Genomic DNA, 13,135 nt, shown 5'->3' on the forward strand with positions numbered 1-13,135 from the left:
CAGGCTAGAAGCCAGGACTCCTAGGCTGTGTCAACAGCCTTGTCACCAACTCCAGAAAGTTCTGTCAACACCAGATCAGTTTGTCTAGCCCTAACCACTGCCTCAGTTTCCCCATTACTTTCTTTAACCCAATCTGAGTGTGGAAGGAGTGTCCCTCATCCCTAAATGGCTAAGACTAGGTTGGGGTGTACAGTGTGCATGGGGAAGCTCAGGGCCAGCGCCCCCACCCCATCCCCGCTCCTGCTGAGGACTGCGTGGAGGAGGGGCGGGCGGAGGCGGGGCCGTGGGGCTCAGCGCGGCCCCCACCCGCGGGCCGGGCGGCATTCCTGGGAGGCCGGCGCTCTGACGTGGACCCTGGGGCTGCGGGCGCGGCGGGGGGGTCGGCAGCCCGGGGGCTTCTTAAACCCACTGCCCCGGCCCGGCCCGCACTTCCCGAGCACCGCTCCGCCCCGGGAGAGAGAGAGAGCCCTAGCCGGACAGCCCAGCAGCTCAGCCCAAGAGGCCAGCGAGCCCCGCCGCCCAGAGCGCTAACGAAGTCTCCGAGAACTCGGTGTCCCCGCGTCCCGCCCCGACAGCACCCACAGCCCGATCCCCAGGCCGTACTCCCCCGGCCCCCCGCCGCGCCACCATGATGAACAACAGCAACTATTCGGACGCCTCCGGCCTCGGCCTGGTTGACGAGGCGGACGAGATGCCGTCCACGGAGAAGGACCTAGCGGAGGACGCACCGTGGAAGAAGATCCAGCAGAACACATTCACGCGGTGGTGCAACGAGCATCTCAAGTGTGTGGGCAAGCGCCTGACCGACCTGCAGCGAGACCTCAGCGACGGGCTGCGCCTCATCGCGCTGCTCGAAGTGCTCAGCCAGAAGCGCATGTACCGCAAGTTCCACCCGCGCCCCAACTTCCGCCAAATGAAGCTGGAAAATGTGTCTGTGGCCCTGGAGTTCCTGGAGCGGGAACACATCAAGCTCGTGTCCATCGGTCAGTGCGGGGGTCACAGGGAACGGTCACAGCGGGGGTAGGAACAGGTCACATAGGTGCGGGTACTGAGATCCGGAACAGAAAACCTTTCCCTTGCCTGGTCTGATTTCTCCCTCGCCAGTACAGGCTGGAGCCCAGATACCCCTCTAGGACAGGTGGCACCCCTGAGAAGTTCCCTTCCGAAGTTGTCCAAACATCTTAGCTTCAGCCTCCCTACACACACTCCTACCGACCTGCCCAAAGTCCCCTCTTTTCCTTCCACCGGGCCACCCTTGCTTGCACATGCTTGCGAGGACAGGGCTGGTGCCCAGTGCTAATTCCTTGGGGGCGTATCCCGCCACCCACATGAAAGCAAATGGCTTCCCATCGCCTTCGTCGCTGGGCAAAAGCAGTCTTAAGACAGGTTCCAGTCGTCTCTGGGTTCTCAGGGCCCTGAGGCCAGGGAGACTAGTGGCCTGAAGCTCGCTGATGCGCTTGGCAGGCATGTGCTCCCCATCTGGGATCTGGCCGGACTAGAGCAAACAGAACCCGGCCTCAGAAACCTAAAAAGGCACTGAGCAACGTCCTGGGAGCTTTAACCCCTGATTGCCCTGGTCGTTTAGGTCGTCTGGGAGGGGGACTCCTGCCTGTCCATGCCCTGTTCCAACCCACCACCTGGCCTGGGATTGGCTACAGCTAAGGGTCAAGCTGCCCTGGAGGGAGGGGAAGGCTGAGGAAGAGAGGAAGTCATTGAGTGTAACCAGATTTGGAAGGTGTGTCAGTTCTGAGTGGGGGTAGGGAGGCGCAGGAGTCTAGAGAGTCCAGAAGCCCAGGGTGGGTTTTGAGTGGCAAGAAGATACCTTACTTTTCACAGCCCTATCCCGCTAGGACCAAGGTTTCCAGTTTGCGTCTTGGGTGAACTCTTAGAGCCCTTCTGGGATGTACTAGAAGGACCCCCCTGGGAGGATGCACCCCAGACCCTGGAAGGGAACTGTATATGGAACCAGGTGATGCCCACCACTACAAGCTGCCCCCAGAGACTTCAATATTTAACTAGGTATCTGCCCCCTCCCTAGTCTCCCTCATGGCCATCTCCAGGTCTCCGGAATTAGCAGCTGAGATCAGTCCGGGGCCCTTTGCCCTGTTCAGGCTTCTTCCTGGGCCTTACCTCTTCCAGTCCCAGTACTAACCCCCCCCCCCTACACACACACACACACACACACACACACACACACACACACCCCACCCTCCTGCTCTGGCCTGGAAATAGCCCTGTCTCCGTGACACAGCAGATGTCTCTGAGCTTTCCAGAAGGACAAGCCTGAGGACAAGGGGTGGGGGAGGGGGCCCTGGTGTAAGTGGTGGAGCTAGAAATTAGGAGGGTGTTGGGTGGGTGTGGAGCTGAGGGGCTGAAGATAAGCCAGCCCTGGAGGGGGGGGGGCTGCTCCCCACCTACCCCTCCCTTCACGCTGGGATCTGAAAGGCGGGACTGACTGTCCCAGGTGGGGTCTCCAAGGGAAAGTTTGCAGCCTCTGTGAAGACATTATAGGAAGTGGCTCAGCCTCCCTTCCCTGCTGGCTGCGGGGGCGGTGGGCCCCTCTCCAGGCCTCATCCTTCCCCTGTGCACCTCTCCCCTCCCCCCATGGTGGTGCCTGGCTCCAGCCCCCTTGGCTCTGCTGCAAGGGGGCCGGCTCAGAGTAGATGGGGGAAGAAGCCGGGGCTGGTTTGGGGGCGGGAGGGAAGCTCCAAGGTTCCCGCTGAGAGGAAGGGGAATTGTGCCGGGTTTGGGCCAAGTGGTTCTCCCTGTGCTGATGAGATAAGCTGTCAGCAATTCAGTAACTGAGCTGGGGCTGGGGCCGAGGCTGGAGGGAAGGGGCACAAACGCCAGCCAGAGGTCCCTAGGCGACAGAAAGGGAGTGTCCCAAGGAGGGACCATTCAACTTACTCTAGTTCCACATCCTATCTAGAAGTGGGAAGGGGTCTCCCGCTAGATTCTGTCTCAGGACTGAATGAACATTTGGGCACCTGAAGTTGGGGTACTCAGAGACTCCCCACTTCTCACTAGAAGGAAAGTTGGGGCCTGGAAGGATTGCTGACAGCTGAGTTTACCCGGAAGAAGAGTTATGGGCCTGGCTTGGGTTGAAAGAGCGCGGTACCCCTCTTACCCCCAGCACTGGGTGCACCCCACACACACACACACACACACACACACCCTCTCAGCCCCTCCAAACAAAGAGGCCTATGAGGCAGCTCTGGCCCACAGCTGTTCTCCAGTTGCTATGCCTTCTCTTAGAGCCAATAGCTGAGGGAGGGGCTGGAGGGGACAGCAGCTGTCCCAGCCCCTCCCTTGGCCAGCCCTGTCTCCTCCCCTCTATTCTAGGCAAGGAGTGGGGGTCACAAACTAGCTGTCTGGTTCCTCCTACCCCTTGGGGGTGATCCCCAGGCCAGCATAGAAGCCGACTCTTGATGGGATGCTATGCTCCACCACCCTCTCCCCCGCCTGGCCTCCTGAGAGGGTGGAAGGAGAGAAAGGTCATAGCTTCCAGGGTGTAGTTCTGGGCCTGCTACCCAACCCCCTTCCGTCCCCAAGCGGGGGACCACTTGCTGTTTGGCCCAAGGCCAGTTGCTAGGGAGAAACCTCTCTCTCCAGCAACTATGAATGACCCCCCCCCACCCCCCCCCACCCCGTTCCATCCCCTCCCAACACTGCAGCTTCAAGGTCTCCCTCCCAGGGGTCTGGCTCCAGTTTTTGAAGAAGCCTTCAGGAGTCTGTGAGCCCGGCTTGGGCTTGGGCAGCTGTGAGAGAGGCTGAGGGTTCCCCGGGGTGTCCAGACTGTGTGAAAGTGTTGTGAGCCCGTGTTAGCTAGAGAGGGCAAGAGCACCGGGAGGTGGTGTGTCATGGAATCTGAGAGCTGCCAAACCATTGTGCTGCAGTGGAGCCAGGGGAAAGGGGCGGGCTGCGGGGCTGCTGGGGAAGGAAGGATGAATCAGTGGTGGGGAGGCCCAGGAGGCACGGATTCCTCGGTCCTGGGGGCAGGTGGGGGTGGAGCGGAGGATGACAGAGGCTCCCCAGGCCCTCTGGTCTGAGGAAAGGAGAACAGAAAACAATGCGTAATAGGGTGCATCCAATCTCACCATCTCTGTTTCTCAGGAAACGTCAGTAAACAAGACAGAGCCTCCAGTCGCTTTCTAGCCTACAGGCAGAGCTCAGGGAAGCTGATAGATTTCAGACCTCCATTACACTATACAAATAAGCTGGATTCCAAAATCTATAGTTTATATCAGTTGTGGTCCAAAGTATCTCTGAGAATCGAGTCCACATGTGTGGTATTTCCCCTCCCTCCTGGGAGATACCATTGACCCTCAGCAACAGGCAAGGTGACTTCCAAGTTTTATCTGAGCAAATACTGTGTCCACCTTCTCTCCTCCCAGTCCCCGTGTGTTTCAGAAGGCCTTTTCGCTTTCAGCACAGAGAGTAGGCAGTATTGATCCAGTCCTACACTACTTTAACTTAAGCTTTCAAAATAGTCATTCACTTTTACTGAGACACTGTAAAGTTTGAGCCCCACCGTAGAAGCATAAAACCCAGGGGAGATGGCAGAGTTGGTAAAGTAGTGGCCATGCAAGCCGGAGGGCCTGAGATCAGATCCTAGGCGCCCATGTAAAAAGCTGGCGTACCCCTAGTCCCAGTTCTGGGAGGTGGAGATAGAGGATGCATGGTGATGCCTGGACAGCAAGTCTGGCCAAATTGGTAAGTTCTGTGAGAGACCCTGTCTAGAAAAAGGAGGAGAGTAATTAGGAAAGATGCCTGACATTGGTCTGGTACACTCTAGGGCACACACACATAATCACACACACACACAAATACTCACATACACACATACACACACACATTCAAGGTCAAGAGTAGAGAAAGCTAAAAGAAAAATTTATCAATTGATCTTATATAAAACAACAAAATGCAAACTATCTAGAGAGCATGTGATTTGTTGCCTGAGAATGTGGCGACATGACAGACAAGAGAGAGGAGTAATGGTTATACTTATTATTTTTTATTTCATGCCAATAGTTTTGTAGGTGTGCCCTATTATCAACACTTATCAGATTATCTTCTCTAATATGTGCAGCCTGTGTGTCAATAAAACAGCTAAAAACAAAACAAAACAAACAAGAAGCCCTGGATGCGGCTTAGTTGGTAGAGCACTTACCTGGTATGCATGAGGCCCTGAGTTTGGCCCCAGTGCTATATAAACACGTGCAGTGCTTATACCTATAAGATCAGGACTCTGAAAGCAGAGGCTGGAGGGTCAGGAATTCAGAGCCACAGTCCAGGCTACATAAGACCCCGACTCAAAACAGAATCACTGTCTGGCCCTAAGAGGCTTGCGTTTCAGAAGGGCACTTGCTTAGGACGGAGGTAGACCCCAGTGCTGGATGATCTCAGGGTAGAGGAAGGGGTACCAAAGAGGAAAGCAGCCTGTTTCTGAAGATGAGACCTCACATCCGGCCATGGGGGTAAGTGAAAGGCTTTGGTAGGCAGAGAAGATAGGTCCCAGAGAGAGGAGGAATCCAACCCTGGGGCTCAAACAGCTGCCCCAGGGGCAACGTGGGTAAGAGAGGGTACCACCCTGAGGTGCCCTTCTGAGCCGGCTTGTTCCCCTCTCTCTGCAGACAGCAAGGCTATTGTGGATGGAAACCTGAAGCTGATCCTAGGCCTGATCTGGACGCTGATCCTTCACTACTCCATTTCCATGCCCATGTGGGAGGATGAAGATGATGAGGATGCCCGCAAACAGACACCCAAGCAGCGACTGCTTGGCTGGATCCAGAACAAAGTGCCCCAGCTGCCCATCACCAACTTTAACCGAGACTGGCAGGACGGCAAGGCTCTGGGTGCCCTGGTTGACAACTGTGCCCCTGGTGAGTGGGCCAGTGGACACACTGAAGAGCCATCAGCCCTGTAGGAGACCGGGAGAGAATCTGGAGATACTGAGTGAGGCTCATGCTTCACCCACCCCAGGGCCTTATGAATCAGGATCGCCATGAGGGTTGATCCTCTTCCAGAAGTTACAGCCAGGATTGAGCTGCTCCTGGTTGCTAGGCTAGATTCAGTAGAAGCAGAAAAGGGTTTCCAACAAGTCATTTTATAGGCAAGCCTAGAAGTCCAGAGAGGGACAGCGATTTGTCCGGAAACACACTCCAGAAGTGACCCCAGAGCCCGGGGCTTATTTTGTCACCTGGACACCATTCCTCTACTCTAATGGAAAGAAAAGAAATAGGTTGGACTTATAGCAAGAAATCTTTAGTTATATATCCTTAGTTACATACAGAAACGACTCTTTGTGCGACTCTGGGGATGGCTTTGAGAAAGGGTTGAGGGCCAGGATGGTGCCATTGTGTTGTCCAGTGACAGGTGGCCCTGGCCTGCCCTTCTGGGCCAGCCTGGTTAGACCTGAACAGATCAGAGCCTTTAGAGGACTGAACAGCACAGGCCAGAGCCCCACCTAAGGTCCAGCTCCTTCCTGATTGTCATCTACAGTGGGGGGGCAGTTGGCCAGAGGAGCTTTAGCCCCTTGGGGGAATCCTCCCCCGCCCTGGGGTCAGCAGGGGAGCAGGGATGGGGAGGCGGGGGCACGCAGCCTGGGAAGCATTCCCAGCTGCTGAGCCATTGCCCAAAGCTGGTGTGGCTGCCAGCAGTGAGCTCAGCTGTTCCAGCCAGTCATGGATTCCAGCTTGTGAGCGGGCCCCTTCACCCCACTGTGATCAAACCCTTTATCTCAGTCTTGAACCAAGCTCCCCCTGCCCCTACAACCAGCCCTTCACAGGTGATCTGGGATTCTGTCAGCATTCTATCTGCTGGGAGGTTAGGCTCTCAATGTCCATACAGAGGAATCCATCTCCCTGCTTCAATGCTGCTTTATTTGATGCCTCAGTTTCCCCCAATGGGCAGTTAAGAAGGGAGAGAGAGTTATCCCTAAGACTAGTGTGGAGTAGCATCATGGAGTTGTGGGAGACAGGGCCCTCACCTTCTGTCCACCCTAAGGCAGCTGGCATGACATGTATGTGGGGGTCCTTTGTTGGGGTTTGGAACTTGGGGTCCCTGCTAGGTCTTGGGTTAAGCAGGATGCTGGCTGGTAGGGCTGGTGCCAGGCCGCATCATCGTGGGGAGAGAAAGGCCTCATTGTTGATGCTAGCAAGGACTGCTATGCCTTGGCATGGTGATTGGGTGCAATGTCAGGGGATAGCGGGAACCTGACTGAGGAAGGTCCTAAAGCTGGCCAGAAAGGATGTGACGCCATGGCCTCTCGGATTATTGGCCAAACAAAGATTCTTTGCTAGCTCCATGGTTTACTATCACATTCTTCCACCGTCTCTCTAGGTCTCTGCCCTGATTGGGAAGCCTGGGACCCCAACCAGCCCGTGCAGAATGCCAGAGAGGCCATGCAGCAAGCTGATGACTGGCTCGGGGTGCCCCAGGTACACTGGCAGATGGCATAGTGGGGCATGGGGGGTGGTGGAGATGTAAGGACTGTACAGATACCTGGCAAGGAAGCAGGTAAGAACTGGGAGAGCAGTGCGCAACCATCCTTTCTTCCTACGGCAGGTGATTGCTCCTGAAGAAATCGTGGATCCCAATGTGGATGAACACTCTGTCATGACCTACCTGTCCCAGTTTCCCAAGGCCAAGCTCAAACCCGGTGCCCCTGTTCGCTCTAAGCAGCTGAATCCTAAGAAAGCCATTGCCTATGGGCCTGGTACGCGTGGAGTCCTAAGAGCCTTCCCGAGGGAGGCGTCTGGGGAGTGAGAGGACCTCTGAATGACCTGGGCTCTGCTTCTGTCCACAGGCATTGAGCCCCAGGGGAACACTGTGCTGCAGCCTGCCCACTTCACCGTGCAGACAGTAGATGCTGGTGTAGGGGAGGTGCTGGTCTACATTGAGGACCCCGAGGGACACACGGAGGAGGTACAGTGGGGCACTGGAGATAAAGGGAGCAGTAGGGGGTTGGGACAGAGGAGTCCTGAGGTTATGGGATCAGTCAGGGTTATAATTGTGTGATCTTCAATCTTCTTCCTTCCCCACAAGGCCAAAGTGGTTCCCAACAATGACAAAGACCGCACCTATGCCGTCTCCTATGTGCCCAAGGTTGCTGGGTTACACAAGGTATCTCCCTAGATCGCTGCCCCTCTCAGCCCACTCCACCCCCACTGCCGTTGTCCGCCTGGCACCCTCACTTTGCCTCTTCTCCCCCTCAGAACTAGTCTCCCCTAGAGGCTAACCTTTGCCCCCACCCCGCCCCCGCCCCAGGTGACCGTGCTCTTTGCTGGCCAGAACATCGAGCGTAGTCCCTTTGAGGTGAATGTGGGCATGGCTCTCGGGGATGCCAACAAGGTATCAGCCCGTGGCCCTGGTCTGGAACCTGTGGGTAACGTGGCCAACAAACCCACCTACTTTGACATCTATACTGCCGGTAAGAGTTAGCCCAGGATGGGTTGAGTGGTAGCCTCTGACAGTGTACAGGTGTGGGGCTGAAACAGATCCTAGGTGGGGGTGGGGGTGGGGGTGGGGGTGGTTCCAGGATGAGGGAGCCTGATCAGATGTGTGTGTCCAGAGCAGGCTCCTGACAGCCTTGTCCTTTGCAGGGGCTGGCACTGGTGATGTTGCTGTGGTGATCGTGGACCCACAGGGACGTCGGGATACAGTCGAGGTGGCCCTGGAGGACAAGGGTGACAACACGTTCCGCTGCACGTACAGGCCCGTGATGGAGGGGCCACACACCGTGCATGTGGCCTTTGCTGGTGCACCCATCACCCGGAGTCCTTTCCCTGTCCATGTGGCAGAAGGTAAGGCTGCTTTACCTCACCAGAGCCAGACACAGAAAGCTCGCCACCAAACGTCAGGTCTGAGGACTGATGGGAAATGCAGCACTTAACCCACATGGCTGGAGGTGGGGGGTGGGGTGGTAGCTAACTGTGGGCTTGAGTCAAGCAGGGGCAACTGGGCTGGTATGGGTAAGAGGGAGTTCAGAGAACACAGGGGTCTTCCAGAATATGGGTCCCCTGGAAGGGTTGGGAGAGGCGACACAGGGCCATCCTGGTGGGGCTCACATGGCATGCTCTCACTGTGTGCGAGGCCCTCGGTTGGTGATCCTACCCCCCAACTGGTTCTCTCCCTGTACTCAGTGCCCTTGCCGACGCCCACCCCCTCTGTACCCATCGTCCACCAGGCCAAGAGAGTGGCGCCACGTTAGTACTCGCCAGTAGAGGTGGGGCCAGGCATGGCCTTAGCTGGCTGGCCTCATACGTGCTTGTGGAATGCCCACACGGTGTGGATTGCTCCCATTCTGTGGCCTTCTGTGACAGGCTGGAGTGCCGAGCCATTGTATATGTTCTTGGGCAGGTTTATTCCTGTTTCGCCGTCCGCCTTGTGGTCTCTGTCACAAACTTTAGAGTCTGTCCTACTGAAGTTCCGTGCCTGGCCCCAGCTGCTGCCAAGCCACTGCCTGGATTCTGTGGCAGTGTCTGAGCTCTGTGCCACTGCTGGCTAGGCCTGGGTTATATGTCACTGTCGTTTCTCTGGTGCCCTGTGAGCTCCATGTATCTGTATCGCACCAGGCTGGTTTCAATGCATTGCCCGTGCGTGGCAGAAGGCTTGATGCTACATGGAACGCCTCTTATTCCATGACGGTGCTGGATGGTTGGTGGCATGCCACAGTTTGTGAGGCAGCTATGGAGGTGCTGTGAAAGCCTAGGGCTATAGTGGAAAGCACCTTCAGTGTGGATAGAGAGCGCTCCTTGTTTCTTAGCCCACACGGTGCAGAATCTGCCACGTCTTTGTCTCAAGTGGCTCCAAGGAAAGGCTCTGACCTGGGTCTGCAGCCAGATCTCTGTCCAACGCCCAGCATTGCTCTGAGCAGACCCAGTTCTGTGATGGACACAGAAAGCATGGGGCAGGGTTGCATGAGGCCATGCCCCACTAGTGCCTGGGAGGGCTCAGGAGATACCTGCACAGTAAGGTGGCCAGGGACAGGAGCTTGGCCTTCGTCCAGAGCCATTCAGCACCCCAACCGTCTGTCTCTTCCTCTCCCCAGCCTGTAACCCCAACGCCTGCAGAGCCTCTGGGCGGGGCCTGCAGCCCAAAGGTGTGCGTGTGAAAGAGGTGGCTGACTTCAAGGTGTTCACCAAGGGTGCTGGCAGCGGGGAACTCAAGGTCACCGTCAAAGGTCCAAGTGAGTGCGGCGGCCCAGGACTGCGGGACTGTACAGTAGTTTTGACAATCTGAGGGCAATGACAGCAAGGCCACACAGCCCCATCCCGAGATTCCAGAGACACGGTGACCCATGGACTCTCCTCTCTGCCTCAGTTTCCCAGTCTGAAAATTGGAGCTAGTTGTCTCTACCTTGTTTGCTACACTGGGCTATTGTGCTCAGGGATGACAGACACGTGGTCCTGCCATAAGTTTCAGTTCTGTCCACTGGTAACACCTTCCTCAGATAGGCCTAGGTCCCAAGGACTCCATGAGGGGGATGAAGAACCTGGGACTCCCAGACTTTGACCTGTACTTCCTGACTTCATTTCCTCAGAGGGCACAGAGGAGCCAGTGAAAGTTCGGGAGGCTGGAGATGGGGTGTTCGAGTGCGAGTACTACCCAGTGGTACCTGGGAAGTATGTGGTGACCATCACCTGGGGTGGCTATGCCATTCCCCGCAGGTAAGCACAATGCCTCCTCCCTATCTGCATCCCCTCACCCCGTCTGGGTCATTTGCTGTGAGGAGAGGAAGATGCTCCTGAGCTCTGAGGGGAGAGAAGAGGCCGCCTCTGGCAGGGGCACTTCCTGGCACTGATACCAGCTCTTTCCTTTACTCCTAGTCCTTTTGAGGTTCAGGTGAGCCCAGAGGCCGGAGCCCAGAAAGTGCGGGCATGGGGTCCTGGGTTGGAGACTGGCCAGGTGGGCAAGTCGGCTGACTTCGTGGTGGAAGCCATCGGTACAGAAGTGGGAACGCTGGGTAAGCGGCTAGGTGGCATGAGGCATGTGACAAAGGACTGACGCCGAGGAGGAGCTGGGGAAGGCAGTGAGACTCAGAAGGCTGTCAGGATAAGCCTAGAGTGGGGACTTTGGGGTAACTGGGCTGGGAGCAGAAGGAAACATGGGGGACCTGCCTGAGAGGCCTGGCTGCGCCCTATGCTCTCTCACCCTTCCCACCTCATCTCCAGGCTTCTCCATCGAGGGGCCCTCACAAGCCAAGATTGAATGTGATGACAAAGGTGACGGCTCCTGTGACGTGCGGTACTGGCCCACGGAGCCTGGGGAGTATGCTGTGCATGTCATCTGCGATGATGAAGACATCCGGGACTCGCCTTTCATCGCCCACATCCAGCCAGCCCCACCAGACTGCTTCCCAGACAAGGTGGGGGTCATAGCTCCCACACGCCATCGGGACTGGGCTTGGGTGCTCCGTTCCTCCTCCTGTCCCCAACCCAGCCCCCTCTCTTGTCTGGAACATAGGTGAAAGCATTTGGACCTGGCCTGGAGCCCACTGGCTGCATAGTGGACAGGCCTGCCGAGTTCACCATTGATGCCCGTGCTGCTGGCAAGGGAGATTTGAAGCTCTATGCCCAGGTAGGACACCACTGTCCCCACTGTGCCCTATTACCCCACATAGGGGCCTCCAGAATGGAGGTTGTAGGATCCCAGAAAGACAGGATTAAGTCTCTCATGGTCATAGTTCTGTGTAATATTAAAACCATATTTTCTTACGGATGATAATCTTAAAAGCATTTTCAGAAATCATTTTTGAATCAGTAATTTGAAGTTGAAAGATGAGTTCACCATATGTGACATTGGCTTCAAGTCAGTTTAACAAATTAGTGTCCACTGACCCCTAAAGGTCTTGAAGCTCTGAGGAGACAGTTGTTCTTTAAAAAGCTTGTTAATCAATTTTACGAACATTGATTTAGCCTCTCCCTGACTACTAACATATAAGCTAAACATAAGCTAGGAAGCAGGCCACGGGGATGACTTCATGCCAAGTCTTTTGGCTCCCGAGGTAGGGACTGGCCATAGATTCATGGCCTGACATCACTGGCTGGACCTTGGGTGGGTGAAATACTGGTGGGGCATAGAGAAGTGCAGAGTCTGCTTGATCCAGCAGAGGGCGCACTGAGAGACCTGTGGTCTTCTCTGCTCCCATGAACATTGCTTGGCTGGTACCCACAGGATGCAGATGGCTGCCCCATCGACATCAAGGTGATCCCCAACGGTGACGGTACCTTCCGCTGCTCCTACGTGCCTACCAAACCCATCAAGCACACTATCATCGTCTCCTGGGGAGGTGTCAACGTGCCTAAGAGCCCCTTCAGGGTACGTCTACCAAAGTTGCCCCTTGCACACAACCAGGAGTCCCAAGGAATGAGGGCCCCATGCAGCAGATTCATGGCTGTCCTGGATGCTCTGCACATTTCCCTTCCTCAAGGCCCCCACAAAGAGGCTAAGACTGGTCCAGCTGAGGCTAGGAGTGGGGAGTTGCTGGGAAGGGTGAGCCTTGAGCCATGCCTACTCCCTGAGCGAAAAAACCCTGCCCACAGGTGAATGTGGGAGAAGGCAGCCATCCTGAGCGGGTGAAGGTATATGGCCCTGGAGTAGAGAAGACAGGCCTTAAAGCCAATGAACCCACCTATTTCACAGTGGACTGCAGTGAAGCCGGGCAAGGTGAGCCACTCCCTCGGGGGTGTGTTCTAGGTGGGAAGGGCTTGGATCCACTAGAACCAGTTGCCTGGGCACAGTTCCAGGAGCCTCTAATGGGAGAAGCTCTTGAGCTTCATGCATAGCCCAGGCCCTTCCTCCCCTCAGGTGATGTGAGTATTGGCATCAAGTGTGCTCCAGGCGTGGTGGGGCCTGTGGAAGCTGACATCGACTTTGACATCATCAAGAATGACAACGATACCTTCACAGTCAAGTACACACCCCCCGGGGCCGGCCACTACACGATCATGGTGTTGTTTGCCAACCAGGTATGGTAGCCCTCAGCTACAGTTGGTAGCCATGGGCTTGCATGATAAAGGTCTGGGAAGGCTGTTAGAAATGAGTTGTTTCTGAGGCAGAACGCCAACTACACAGAGGCTGTGGAGTGAGTCCCTTGTGTGTGCCACAGCCAACATGATGGTGCTATACCCTC

The 13,135-nt window shown here is 56.1% G+C and overlaps 1 protein-coding gene across 2 annotated transcripts in view; it reads left to right on the forward strand.

The window, feature by feature from the left end:
• The first annotated feature begins 322 nt into the window (after window positions 1-322).
• Window positions 323-13,135, forward strand: part of Flnc (filamin C, gamma) — a 28,737-nt gene continuing 15,924 nt past the window's right edge. Inside the window, exons 1-16 of one of the 2 annotated variants that reach the window (NM_001081185.2) lie at window positions 323-983; window positions 5,634-5,882; window positions 7,342-7,439; window positions 7,567-7,717; window positions 7,808-7,926; window positions 8,047-8,124; window positions 8,269-8,431; window positions 8,604-8,804; window positions 10,052-10,189; window positions 10,544-10,670; window positions 10,830-10,966; window positions 11,175-11,368; window positions 11,467-11,580; window positions 12,178-12,321; window positions 12,546-12,669; window positions 12,811-12,971. In NM_001081185.2, coding sequence (NP_001074654.1) covers window positions 629-983; window positions 5,634-5,882; window positions 7,342-7,439; window positions 7,567-7,717; window positions 7,808-7,926; window positions 8,047-8,124; window positions 8,269-8,431; window positions 8,604-8,804; window positions 10,052-10,189; window positions 10,544-10,670; window positions 10,830-10,966; window positions 11,175-11,368; window positions 11,467-11,580; window positions 12,178-12,321; window positions 12,546-12,669; window positions 12,811-12,971 — 2,553 coding nt within the window. In that variant the 5' untranslated portion in view covers window positions 323-628. The remainder of the gene's footprint in view (window positions 984-5,633; window positions 5,883-7,341; window positions 7,440-7,566; window positions 7,718-7,807; window positions 7,927-8,046; window positions 8,125-8,268; window positions 8,432-8,603; window positions 8,805-10,051; window positions 10,190-10,543; window positions 10,671-10,829; window positions 10,967-11,174; window positions 11,369-11,466; window positions 11,581-12,177; window positions 12,322-12,545; window positions 12,670-12,810; window positions 12,972-13,135) is intronic. The other variant, NM_001311074.2, reaches the window with a different exon arrangement.

This window comes from Mus musculus, chromosome 6, assembly GCF_000001635.26.
Source record: "Mus musculus strain C57BL/6J chromosome 6, GRCm38.p6 C57BL/6J".
NCBI classification, from domain to species: Eukaryota; Metazoa; Chordata; class Mammalia; order Rodentia; family Muridae; genus Mus; species Mus musculus.